The sequence below is a fragment of the Ahaetulla prasina genome, chromosome 6 (genome assembly GCF_028640845.1).
Source record: "Ahaetulla prasina isolate Xishuangbanna chromosome 6, ASM2864084v1, whole genome shotgun sequence".
Taxonomy (NCBI): Eukaryota; Metazoa; Chordata; class Lepidosauria; order Squamata; family Colubridae; genus Ahaetulla; species Ahaetulla prasina.
Window position 1 is genome coordinate 24760067 of NC_080544.1, and position 12093 is coordinate 24772159.

Here is a 12093-nt window from a genome sequence, read left to right on the forward strand (position 1 = left end):
TTGGAGAACACACAATTATGGATGCGTCTTCTGCTTCCTTGAAGAAGGTTGATTCAGAAGATAGAACAATTGTTAGGATTACAGTAGTTGCTTTTTCCCAATCCTAAATGTATATTTGCACTTTCCAACCACTCGGAGGCAGTAAAGATATACAAAAAAACTTTTGTGCCCTCAAGTGTTCATCTGGGCCTAACACAGCTGAATCATTATTTATACCTATATCCATGAATTAATCTGGTCCACTTTTGTCATCTCTAATTCTTGGCCGTATGCAAACTAATTAAACAATACTGGTCCAAAATACAGATCTTTATGGGATCTCTCTACAAACAATGCAGTCCTTTCACACACAAAAAATATGAAGTTAGATTGTCCTTTGTATAAATGTTGAAAATCATAGATGGCAATATTAGAACAAGACTGTGCATTTTAAATAGAAGATCAGTAACTCCACATCTGTTAAGCCTCTGCTGTGCTGAATACTACCGTAGCTAGGGGAAATCGTTTATTTAATCTGGCCATAAAGTGTAGGACTTCTGTCATTATGAGGTATTTAGTGTAGATCAAAGGTGTCAAACTTGTGTCATCATGGCGTTGTCACTTGACGTATCGAGACTTTTTCTCCCTTCGCTAAACCAGGTGGGACAAGAGCCAGCATGTGACGCATCTGGGCCGCGGGCCGCGAGTTTGACACCCCTGGTGTAGATTAATGAGAAAAAAAGTGAATTTCAACAACTGTAGAATCAGGCTGCAGCATAACAAAATTGAGAAAAGTGAAGGGGGTCTGAATACTTTCTGAATGCACTGTTATGTACATGCACAAATTGATCCATTGGTGCAGTGTTGGTTTTTTCAGATTCAGACCCATAACCATGTTGTAGCTGATGACCTGGGTAAGTGCTTACGCTGCTAATTTTGTAGGTGGGCGTGTACTCCTAGCTTGCTCCAATGAATTTCACATCACTGTGGAGTGAAGTTCTATAGCAAAAAGAAAAAGAAATAACTAAAAATCAGATGAAAGCAGAAACCCTTGTTTAAATCAGGGAGGTGTTTAGGAGAATTCAGGTTTGACGGCTTTGAACAGGCAGCAGTATATAGGTTTTTGGCTTCCATTTTAGAAAAATCAGCCAGAATCTTTGGAAATGACTCAGCTTTCACTGTGAAATAGTAGCTTTTGTTCTGTGGATCTGGAGTGCCACAAGTATGTGAAGGTAATTCATTGACTTTATTTGCTTATAAATGGAGACCATCCTTTGGCCTTGGTTTCTGATTCTGGCTTGTTCATTAAAAAAAGAAAAACCAGAAATGCTGAATCATTTATCACCGTGACTAGTGTTGTCTAAAGTTGTTTCTTTTTCACAGCCGTTATGTGATTGGATCATATTTTACTTCCCACATCTATAAATGTTTAAGTGGTTAGAGTGAGGAGACAGAATGAAAGACATTAAAGATTAGGCTACTTTACCTTAAAATCTGGATGAATGGTTTTTATTTTCTAAGACTTTATTAAATTTTAACAGATTGTTTAACTGTAAATACAGGAAAGTAAAATAAGGGGGGAAAAGGTGAGTCACAGAAAAAAAAAGCAAAATGGGGGGTGGTGCAGAAAAAGAAAAGAAAACTATAGAAAAAGAATAACTTCCATCCTATAACTTCAAGACAGATAAAACTATAAAATACATTCATCTTGTTCTGTAAAATTAAGCATACAGGTAATCCTCGACTCATGACCAGAGTTGAATCCAAAATTTCTGTTGCTAAGCAAGACGGTTAAGGGAGTTTTGTCCCAATTTAAGATCTACAGTTAGTAACATGGTTGTAGAGTGAATCTGGCTTCCTCATAGACTTCGTTTGTCAGAAGGTCACAAAAGTTGATCATATGATCCACTGCAACCATCATAAATATGAACCAGTTGCCAAGCATCTGAATTTTGCTCACGTGACCATGGGGCTGCTGCAACAGTCGCAAGTATGAAAAATGGTCATAAGCCACTTTTATCAGTGCCGTTGTAACTTCAAACGGACACTAAATGAATGGTTGTAATTTGAGCATTACCTGTAATACACTGTGCTTCTATACAGCCCCCCAAACTAGGGAGGGTTTTTTCTGAACCTCTTGCCGCACACAATATCCAGCTGCAGTTGGACTATCTCTTATCTGACCATTTCCTTAGCAGATTCTGTTGGCCCAGTCTCTCAAGATCTTTCCCACATACCTTTATAGACCTTTAATCCATTTGTAACTTTCTAATATCAAACTTTTAATCACCTTTTTGCTGTTTATTAAAAAAAAAAAGAAATTCTTAAACTTGCTGAAGGATCCTCTTTGGGTCGGTCACCGAGACCGTAAGTTTTGTCTTCTGACCTTTCGGATTCATGCTGGAGCCCATCTTCAGGGAACTTCTCTCTAGCAGAGCGTGTGCAGATTAGATCCTGCAACGTTATCCTGGAACACCTATGATTTGCCTTCATTCTTAAACTTGTATTTAAAACTTTGTCCATTAAGAATTGAAAGAAATTCACCCAGTGCTGTCAAATCTGTTGATCTAACAAGAAATTTCTGAAAGTGTTTAGAAAAGGAAGTGTGCGACTTTAGTATCCTTTCCAAACCACTGACTGCTTCAGCAAGATGGTTATTTCCAGAGGTTTAAGTCCACTGGAGACTGCTATCTTGTGGTCTCCTCATGAGGAGCAACTGTCTGGAGCACTTGTGGGTGATCTCAAGCCCTCTTCTTGTCTGGAGAGTTTCAAAGAGCCAGTCTTCTTGCTGGGTCTTCATTCTGCCACGATCATCATCTCCATTTTTCATAGAGCTGTCTTCAGTCTTTCATTTCTTCCTCCGGAAGTTAAAAATTTGAATGAATGTTTGGTGGGAACTAAATGTTAAGTTTTTTGTATCTCCTGGAAGCTTCCTGCTTGTCATTTTCTGAATTCTTGCCATACACAGTACTACCTCAGTACTCAAGTGCTTCAAAACTCATTAAATTTGGTATGCGATGCATTTTGACACGAGAATGTTGTTCCGGCATTTATTGTTTGTTTGGTACTTGATGCCCTACAAAAGGAAGTGGGGGACAGCTGCAGAGGGCAGACAGGAAGTCGGCCATGCTGGGAAGGTCACTGATATAAGAAAAAGGACAGATTGGAAGACCTTCCTGGCTGAAACAAAAAGTCACGTGATAAGTCACATGGTTTGTTTGATACTCATCCTTTTTAGTACTAGTCACGCCTCCTAAAACCAATTAAGAGTACCCACTTTAATAAGCAATAAAAACTACTGTTACTATGTATTGTGTATTAATCCTGATAAACAACAATAACCTCTACAAACAGAGGCTTTTTCCAAATTTATTTTCTTTTGAACATGTTCCTGATGGAGAGCTGTGTTTCAAGATGCACCTGTTTATTGAATTTGTTTCTCTGTCCAGCTCATAGAAGGAACAACCTGTTGCTTCTTCAGGTATGTTAATCTGTTAAACATTAGCAGACCTCAGTAAATTTTAGGCACACATTGACTTACTTTTTTCTTTCTTTCAGAAAAGCTGCATTTTAACCCTTTGTGAGATATTAGCATTGTGGAGCCTGTTTTGATTTTTTTGTTTTTGTTTGCTTAGCTGTAGGACCTTCCTTCCCTAAAGGATTTTCATGGTTGGACATACCTGCATGGAGAAAAAAATGGGTGAAGCTGTTGCCAGAGTAGCTAAGAAGGTGAATGAAACAGTTGAAAATCAAGCAGATTCTCTTGGTAAGTGAACCACTGTTGGATTTCCCCCCCCCCTCCCCAGAATTTAGGATGCTATTACAGGTAGTCTCAACTTACAAGCACAATTGAGGCCAAATTTTCTGTTGTTAAGTGAGACATTTGTTAAATGAATTTTGCCCCATTTAATGACCTTTCTTGCCACAGTTGTTAAATGAATCACTGTTGTTAAGTTTATGGTCACTAAATGAGCTGTTGCAAGTCGGGGACTACTTCTATATATTATGCTAAAAGCAGTGTTCAAACTTGGAAACTGGCTGGGGAATTGTGGGAGTTGAAGATCACACATCTTAGAGAAACACTGAGCTAGAAGGCCCAGTACTGATTACAGCAAGTTAATGGCTTTTCAGGAGACATTCTCAATCGATTCCTAAAAATGAGAGAATTCCTGTCCATTCTCCTAGAAGTGCCAAGAATTGAGCCTGTAATTAGGTGTATCATACTTATACCAAGCTCTACCCTCAAACTGGTTTTCTAAAATAACAATGGGGAAGGGAAGGGTATCACTAGACCAGATGTTCTGGTCCATCACAAGCCAGTCAAGTCTCCAACAGAGAAGAGAGTTCTGATTGGGTTTTCAAGACCTATCAGTAGATAGCTCATATCACAGCGTAACAACTCCAGACATGCATATATATCTGTTATGGCGAATCTATGCCACGCGTGCCCGAAATGGCACACAGAGCCATGTCGCCTGACACAGGCGGTGTCACTTGTTCCTCTTCTGGGTTTCTGGCTCACATGTGCGCACAATGATCAGCTGGCCTCTTCGCATGTAGCAGTGCGGAAACTAGAAGATCTTATAGTTGGTTTTTTGTTTTCCTGCATGAGTATGCACACCGGCCAGCTGATCGTCATGTGTGCATGCGCGCCAGAAACCCGGAAGAGTAGCTGGCTGAAACCGGAGGTTTAGTAGCTGAAACCGGAAGTTCATTTTTTGGGTGCGTGCATGAGCCCTGGGCAGCTCCTCTTCTGGGTTGTGGCCCAGGTACGAGCGCTCCCTTTTCGGCACTTGGTGCTGAAAAGGTTCGCCATCACTGATATATATCTTAGCGTGCATATGACTGCAACCTCACATCATATTAAATTTTAAACCATGACTGATTGCAAACCAGGATTGTACAATATACCAAGTCAAAGGCAAACTTACTACATTATGACTTGGTTCTCATATCACACCACGTCCTGGATTGTTTAACCATCGTTTGTTGAGCAAACTACAGTTCACTGGATTTGAACAAGAAATCGTATAGACCAGAATGTACAGATCAATGTGGATGTTGATCTGTACTGTCCTAGATCAAAAAAGCAAACTACAGTATGGCAATACTGTACGTTATTAAAGAGGATAAGGATAATTTTGCACAATGAAAACAAATTACCCTTGTAATTAAGGAATAGATCCAAGATACAATGTAAGTTATCTGTTTTTGAAAAGTGTTCTAAAAATCAGAGAACATGGCATAATACATTGCTATCTGGACTAGATGTAATGATAAGCTTAGGGAATGAATTTATTTTATATTTTTATCTACAGTTATTAAGTTTTGTTAATTTTTGTTCTTTTATCACAACTTATTTTAATCACTGTAATACATCAATATATTTCCTTCACTGTATACTCATAATCATCATAATTACTTTATAATCATTATTTCTGCTGTTGATGTAGGATGTTTTTGTATTTCACCATTAAAAATAATTTTTATTATTAAAAGATTAAAATGTTTTGAAAGTGGCCCAGAAGCGTGACTGGCAATGCATACAGCAACTTTATTTTGGCAGGTTTGTCTTGTAAATAATCTTGTTGCTGTATTTTGCACTAGCTACAGCACGGATGTCAAACTCACCATTGCCGTCACGTGTCATTTTGCGACGTTTTCCCCCTTTGCGGAGCTGGGGTGGGCGTGGCCTGTGCATGACGCATGCAGCCCTCCAGTTTGATACCACTGAGTTACAACTTTCAGGTTGTAGGCAGCCCATATAAAATATGTCACAATAGACTCTAAGGCATGACTGCTGATGTCACAGCATCTTTGAGAGGAGCACAGTCCTTTCCTGAGTCTTGAGGATAGTGTCATTGAGGTGTGCAGAAGTCTACTGACCGCCAGAAACTCTATCATTGTGAGTATTGATCTGAGCTGAGTTTTATTCAGAACTGCACTGGGTCCTTATTAACTTCAGACACTGGCCCAGAACTTCTGATCAATGGAGTGTAGAAATAGCTGAGAATTTAATGTTCCAACTAATTAAAAATGGAGATTTTAAACTAAAAGTCCAGGTACATTAAGTTAAGTATTGTTTAATCCAGAAAGCATGCTAAGCTATAATGGCTTTTGTTAGATTTTGGCTAGAAAAATAGGGGCTACCTTTGGTAGGAAGGTAACAGTGTTCCGTGTGCCTTTGGCATTTAGTCATGCCGGCCACATGACCATGGAGACGTCTTTGGACAGCGCTGGCTCTTTGGCTTTGAAATGGAGATAAGCACCGTCCCCTAGAGTCGGGAACGACTAGCACATATGTGCGAGCGGAATCTTTACCTTTACCTAAGGGCTGTAAATTCATCTGTGATGATTTGTAGACCAGCGCAGGTGGTATAGCATATCGAATAAACAACCTTTAACTCATCTCTGGTTAAACAAACCAGTAATTATAAACAATCATTTTAAATATAGATAGTTCTTGACTGTGACCATTCAAAGTTATTTTATTTATTTATTTATTATTTAAATTTGTATACCGCCCTTCTCCCGGAGGACTCAGGGCGGTTCACAGCCAAGTAAAAATACAATACTATAAATACAAATTAAAATACAATTAAAAAACTTATTAAAATTGGCCAGAATTAAAATTTAGAGCTAAAACCCATTAAAACCCATTAAAACACTAACCCAGTCCAGCGCAGATGAATAAGTAAGTTTTAAGCTCGCGGCGAAAGGTTCGGAGGTCCGGAAGTTGACGAAGTCCTGGGGGGAGTTCGTTCCAGAGGGCGGGGGCCCCCACAGAGAAGGCCCTTCCCCTGGGTGTCGCCAGACGACACTGTCGCTGATGGCACCCTGAGGAGCCCTCTCTGTGAGAGCGCACGGGTCGGTGAGAGGTATTCGGTAGCAGCAGGCGGTCCCGTAAGTATCGGCCCTATGCCATGGGCGCTTTAAAGACATTCACCAACACCTTGAAGCGCACCCGGAAGGCCACAGGTAGCCAGTGCAGCCGGCGCAGGATAGGTGTCACTCGGGAGCCACGAGGGGCTCCCTCTATCACCCGCGCAGCTGCATTCTGGACTAACTGTAGCCTCCGGATGCCCTCAAGGAGCCCCATGTAGAGAGCATTGCAGTAGTCAGGCGAGGCGTCACAGGCGTGAGTGACTGTGCACAAGGCATCCCGGTCTAGAAAGGCGCAATTGGCACCAGGCGAACCTGGTGGAAAGCTCTCCTGGAGCGGCCGTCAAATGGTCTTCAAAGACAGCCGTTCATCCAGGAGAACGCCCAAATTGCGCACCCTCCATCGGGCCAATGACTCGCTCCCGACAGTCAGCCGCGGACTCAGCTGACTGTGCGGGATGCGGCATCCACAGCCACTCCGTCTTGGAGGATTGAGCTTGAGCCTGTTTCTCCCCATCCAGACCCGTCTGACTTCCAAACACGGGACAGCACTTGATGGCTTCATTGGGGTGGCCCGGTGTGGAAAATACAGCTGGGTGTCATCAGCGTACAGCTGGTACCTCACACGAAGCCACTGATGATCTCACCCAGCGGCTTCATATAGATGTTGAACAGAAGGCGAGAGAATCGACCCTGCGGCACCCACAAGTGAGGCGCCGGGTGACCTCTGCCCCGTCAACACCGTCTGCGACGGTCGGAGAGATAGGAGGAGAACCACCGATGCGGTGCCTCCCACTCCCAATCCCCCAACCGGCGCAGCAGGATACCATGGTCGATGGTATCGAAAGCCGCTGAGAGGTCTAATAGGACCAGGGCAGAGGAATAACCTCATCCCTGGCCCTCCAGAGATCATCCACCAACGCGACCAAAGCCGCCTCAGTGCTGTAACCGGCCGCAAGCCGGACTGGAACGGGTCCAGATAGACAGTTTCCTCCAGGTGCAGGGGGAACTGATATGCCACCATACTCTCTACAACCTTCGCCGCGAAGCGAAGGTTGGAGACTGGACGATAATTACCTAAAACAGCCGGGTCCAGGGGAGGCTTCTTGAGGAGGGCCTCACCACGCCTCTTTCAAGGCGGCCGGAAAGACTCCTCCAACAAGGAAGCACTGTAATCCCTGAGCCAGCCTTGTGTCACCTCCTGAGTGGCCAGCACCAGCCAGGAGGGGCACGGGTCCAGTAAACATGTGGTGGCATTCAATCTACCCAGCAACCTGTCCATGTCCTCGGGAGTCACAGGGTCAAACTCATCCCACACAACATCACCAAGACCGCCTCAGACGCCCCGTCCGAATCGCTGCAATCTTGGTCCAGACCGTCCTTCAGCTGAACGATTTTATCGTATAGATAACCGTTAAACTCCTCAGCACGTCCCTGCAGCGGGTCATCCCGCCCCTGGTGAAGGAGGGAGCGGGTCACCAAACAGGGCAGCTGGGCGGTTATCTGCCGACGCAATGAGGGAGGAGGCGAGCAACGCCGCTTCCCTCAGTGCCACTAGGTAGGTCCTAGTATAGGATCTAACTAGTGTCCGATCAGCCTCTGAACGGCTGGACCTCCAGGAACTCTCTAGGCGCCTTCTCCGCGTTCATCCCCCTCAGCTCCTCGGAGAACCAAGGAGCCGGTTGGGATCTACGCCGGGTCAGAGGCCGCAAAGGCACGACACGGTCTAAGGCCCCAGCCGCAGCCCGTTCCCAGGCTGCAGCTAGTTCCTCTGCCGTGCCGTGAGCCAGACCCTCAGGAAATGGCCCAAGCTCCGTCCGGAACCTCTCTGGGTCCATCAGGCGCCTGGGACGGTACCAACGTAATGGTTCCGTCTCCCTGCGGTGTTGGGTAGCGGTCAGAAAGTCCAGGCGAAGGAGAGAGTGATCTGACCATGACAAAGGTTCAATGACTATTTCCTTTAAGTCCAGATCTCTCAAGTTATGATGGACCATTGTCTTCCTATCCATGTTTGTAAGCTTTTTGAATGGATATATTTGGCTAATGCAAAGGTTTCTTTGGCCCAGTTCTGTAGGGTCCAGAGTGGCGCAGGCTGCTAAACAGCCTGTTATTAACAACAGCTGCCTGCAATTATTGCAGGTTCAAGTCCCACCAGGCCCAAGGTTGACTCAGCCTTCCATCCTTTATAAGGTAGGTAAAATGAGGACCCAGATTGTTGGAGGCAATAAGTTGACTTTGTATATAATATACAAATAGGATGAAGACTATTGCTTAACATAGTGTAAGCCGCCCTGAGTCTTCGGAGAAGGGCGGGGTATAAATGTAAATAAATAAATAAATAAATAAAAATAATTCTTCTTATCTGCTTACTTACTTTATATGGTGCTTTCACTGTCACTTCAATGGACGTCTCTTTTATCCCCTCAATCTATTTTAGAAGTAGGTTGTGCTGTGAGAGTCTGTGATCTTTATTTTTATTTTTAATGTTTTATTGATTTTATTATAACTTATTTGATTGAGCTAGCCAGCATTGTTGAGAATCAGGCAACATACAAGTTTATTGTATAATAACAATAATGAGGATTCGATATTTGGATTAAAATGCCAAATGCAATCTAAATGACTGTCTGACTGTGCAACCAACCGTCGTAATAATATTGTCTTTTAGATTCTGCAGATTATAAAAGATTATCCTAAATTACTGAAGGAAATGAACCATTAGGTCGTGAATGTTTTTAATCAATTTTATGGCTTCTAAATGATCATAGCTGGCATACGATCTGGGGAAAAAAGTACATCTGTTTTAAAGAATTGGAGGCCAGTACTACATTTGCACCCCCAAATTTTCTAAAACTCAATTTCATTGAGGGACTCATCAGGGTTGTGTTTGCCTTGGGGGGCCAGGGGGTGTGGCCAAGGTGGGCATGGCCAGCTCTATTTCACTCATTGAAGTTCCATTTTCAGCTGCAACAGCCTCCTGCAGCTCTCTGTCAGCAAAAATAGAGCCTGAGGAGCCTGCAGGAGGCCATCGTGGCCAAAAACATAGCCCCGGCAGGTCGTGCGTGACCTCAAGCTCCATTTTTTCTGGCAGAGGGCTGCAGGAGGCTGTCGTGGCCGAAAACGGAGCCCGGGTGAGCCTCACGCGGCCTCACCAGGTTCCGTTTTTGCTGGCAAAGGCACAGCGGTCCTTTGCGGTTTCCAGGGTGGCCCTGCGGGCCAGATCTAAGCACTCTACGGGTCGAATCCAGGCCGAGGGCCTTGAGTTTGATATCCCTGTTCTAAAGCATCTTTTTGGAATTGAATTCAAAGTCATGTACAGTTTGGATAGTATCCCATTTGGCAGCGTATTTCTGAATAGTAATTGCTGGGAATATAGCCAAGGGAGTGCTATTTTTAAGTCAGGTATGACTGTCTACAACGGTAAATGAATATGTCTCATATGTTGACTTGGTTATTTATTTATTTATTTATTTATTTATTTATTTGATTTTTATACCGCCCTTCTCCCGAAGGACTCAGGGCGGTGTACAGGCAGAATAAAACCAACAAAGAACAATATACAATATACAAAATTAAAATCAGTTAAAAACTTATTAAATGAGCCTGAAAAATTTAAGAAATTTACCATAAAACCAATAACCCCATTAAAATTGCTAAAAATTTAAGTTTAAAATTTCATTCAAGCCAGCCCCGCGCGAATAAAGAGATATGTTTTCAGTTCGCGACGGAATGTCCGAAGGTCAGATATCTGGCGTAAGCCCGGGGGGAGTTCGTTCCAGAGTGTGGGGGCCCCCACAGAGAAGGCCCGTCCCCTGGGGGCCGCCAGCCGACATTGTTTGGCGGATGGCACCCTGAGGAGTCCCTCTCTGTGAGAGCGTACGGGTCGGTGGGAGGCATGTGGTAGCAGTAGGCGGTCCCGTAAGTACCCAGGTCCTAAGCCATGGAGCGCCTTAAAGGTCGTGACTAACACCTTAAAGTGCACCCGAGAGGCCACAGGTAGCCAGTGCAGCCTGCGCAGGAGAGGTGTTACATGGGAGCTGCGTGCAGCTCCCTCTATCACCCGCGCGGCTGCGTTCTGGACTAACTGAAGCCTCCGGACGCACTTCAAGGGGAGCCCCATGTAGAGAGCATTACAGCATTATGTAGGTAGTCCTGTAATGTATGAGCATTATGTAGGTAGTCCTCAATTTATAACCAATCATTCCCAACTGAAATTATGATGTGGCTGAGAAACATAGACTTAGGACCTGTGCCTGAAGTTATGGCTGTTGCAGGGCCCACAAAGACCCATGACCAAAATTTGGGGCTTTGGCAGCCTGCCCACACTTATCTTTGTAGGGGCGCTGCAGTTCTCCCCACCCATCTATCTCCCCCCTGATCTATGCTCTTTTGACCACTCTGAATAGCAGCCCTCAGCAGCAGCAGTGGCTCTGGGGATGGTGTGGGGGCAGTGCAGTTGGAAACCTCTATTTCAGCCCCCAGTGCCAGCACTGTTACTGATGAGTGCCATTGTGTAAGGCAGCCAAAAGGTGTTAGTTGGAAAGGGGGAGGGGACAGAGATAGACAATGGAGGGAACTGCCCAGGAATTCTAAATGCTCCTTGGTCAGATGAGGGGGGCTGAGGTTTCTTGGGTGTGATAGCTTTGTGCTGCACTGCTGGGCCAGGCTGGGATAGCTGAGACTTCCAGAGGTAGCTGAGGCTTTTGTTGTGGTCCGCCAGCAGTCTCCGGAGCTGGCAATGGAGTCAGACAGTGATGAGGCTGAGGAAGAACATAGGCTGGGGAAGGCCCGGATGACGGCTCTATGTCAGAGGCAGAGATGGGGCCAGGGCCATCTGGGAGTGATGTGCAGACTCCGGAGCCTCCAGAGGCTGACAGTAGTGAGGCAGAGGAACAGGAGGAGCCTGTTCCTAATGCACGCATGAGAAGAGCTGCCAGAAGGCAAGAGCAGCTAAAACAAAGAGGACAACTTGGGAGTAGGGCGAAGAGATGATTGGCCCCTCCCATAAGGCTTAAAAGACCAGCAACGGCGTTTGGGCTCTTTTCCAAAAAAACAACGTTGATAGCTTTGTCTTGCTGCATTTGTTTTTGTCCGCGTCTTCTGCTTCTGAACTTTTGCCAAGAAAAGCCTTTGGCAGTTTGCTTAATTAGACTAAGATTGGTGATAAGACTGAAGAATTGTATTAGGAAGAATTTGCTTTGATTTAGTTTGGACTACGCTGAGAATGAGTTT

The 12093-nt window shown here is 44.4% G+C and overlaps 1 protein-coding gene across 3 annotated transcripts in view; it reads left to right on the forward strand.

Annotated features, from left to right (window-relative positions):
- The window catches only part of LRRC20 (leucine rich repeat containing 20), a 140446-nt gene that overhangs the window by 2118 nt on the left and 126235 nt on the right, over nt 1-12093 (forward strand). For 2 of the 3 annotated variants that reach the window (XM_058188764.1, XM_058188766.1), the window contains exon 2: nt 3615-3745. In XM_058188764.1, the coding sequence (XP_058044747.1) occupies nt 3646-3745 (100 nt within the window). In that variant the 5' untranslated portion in view covers nt 3615-3645. Of the gene's footprint in view, nt 1-3428; nt 3461-3614; nt 3746-12093 lie in introns of all 3 variants that reach the window. The other variant, XM_058188765.1, reaches the window with a different exon arrangement.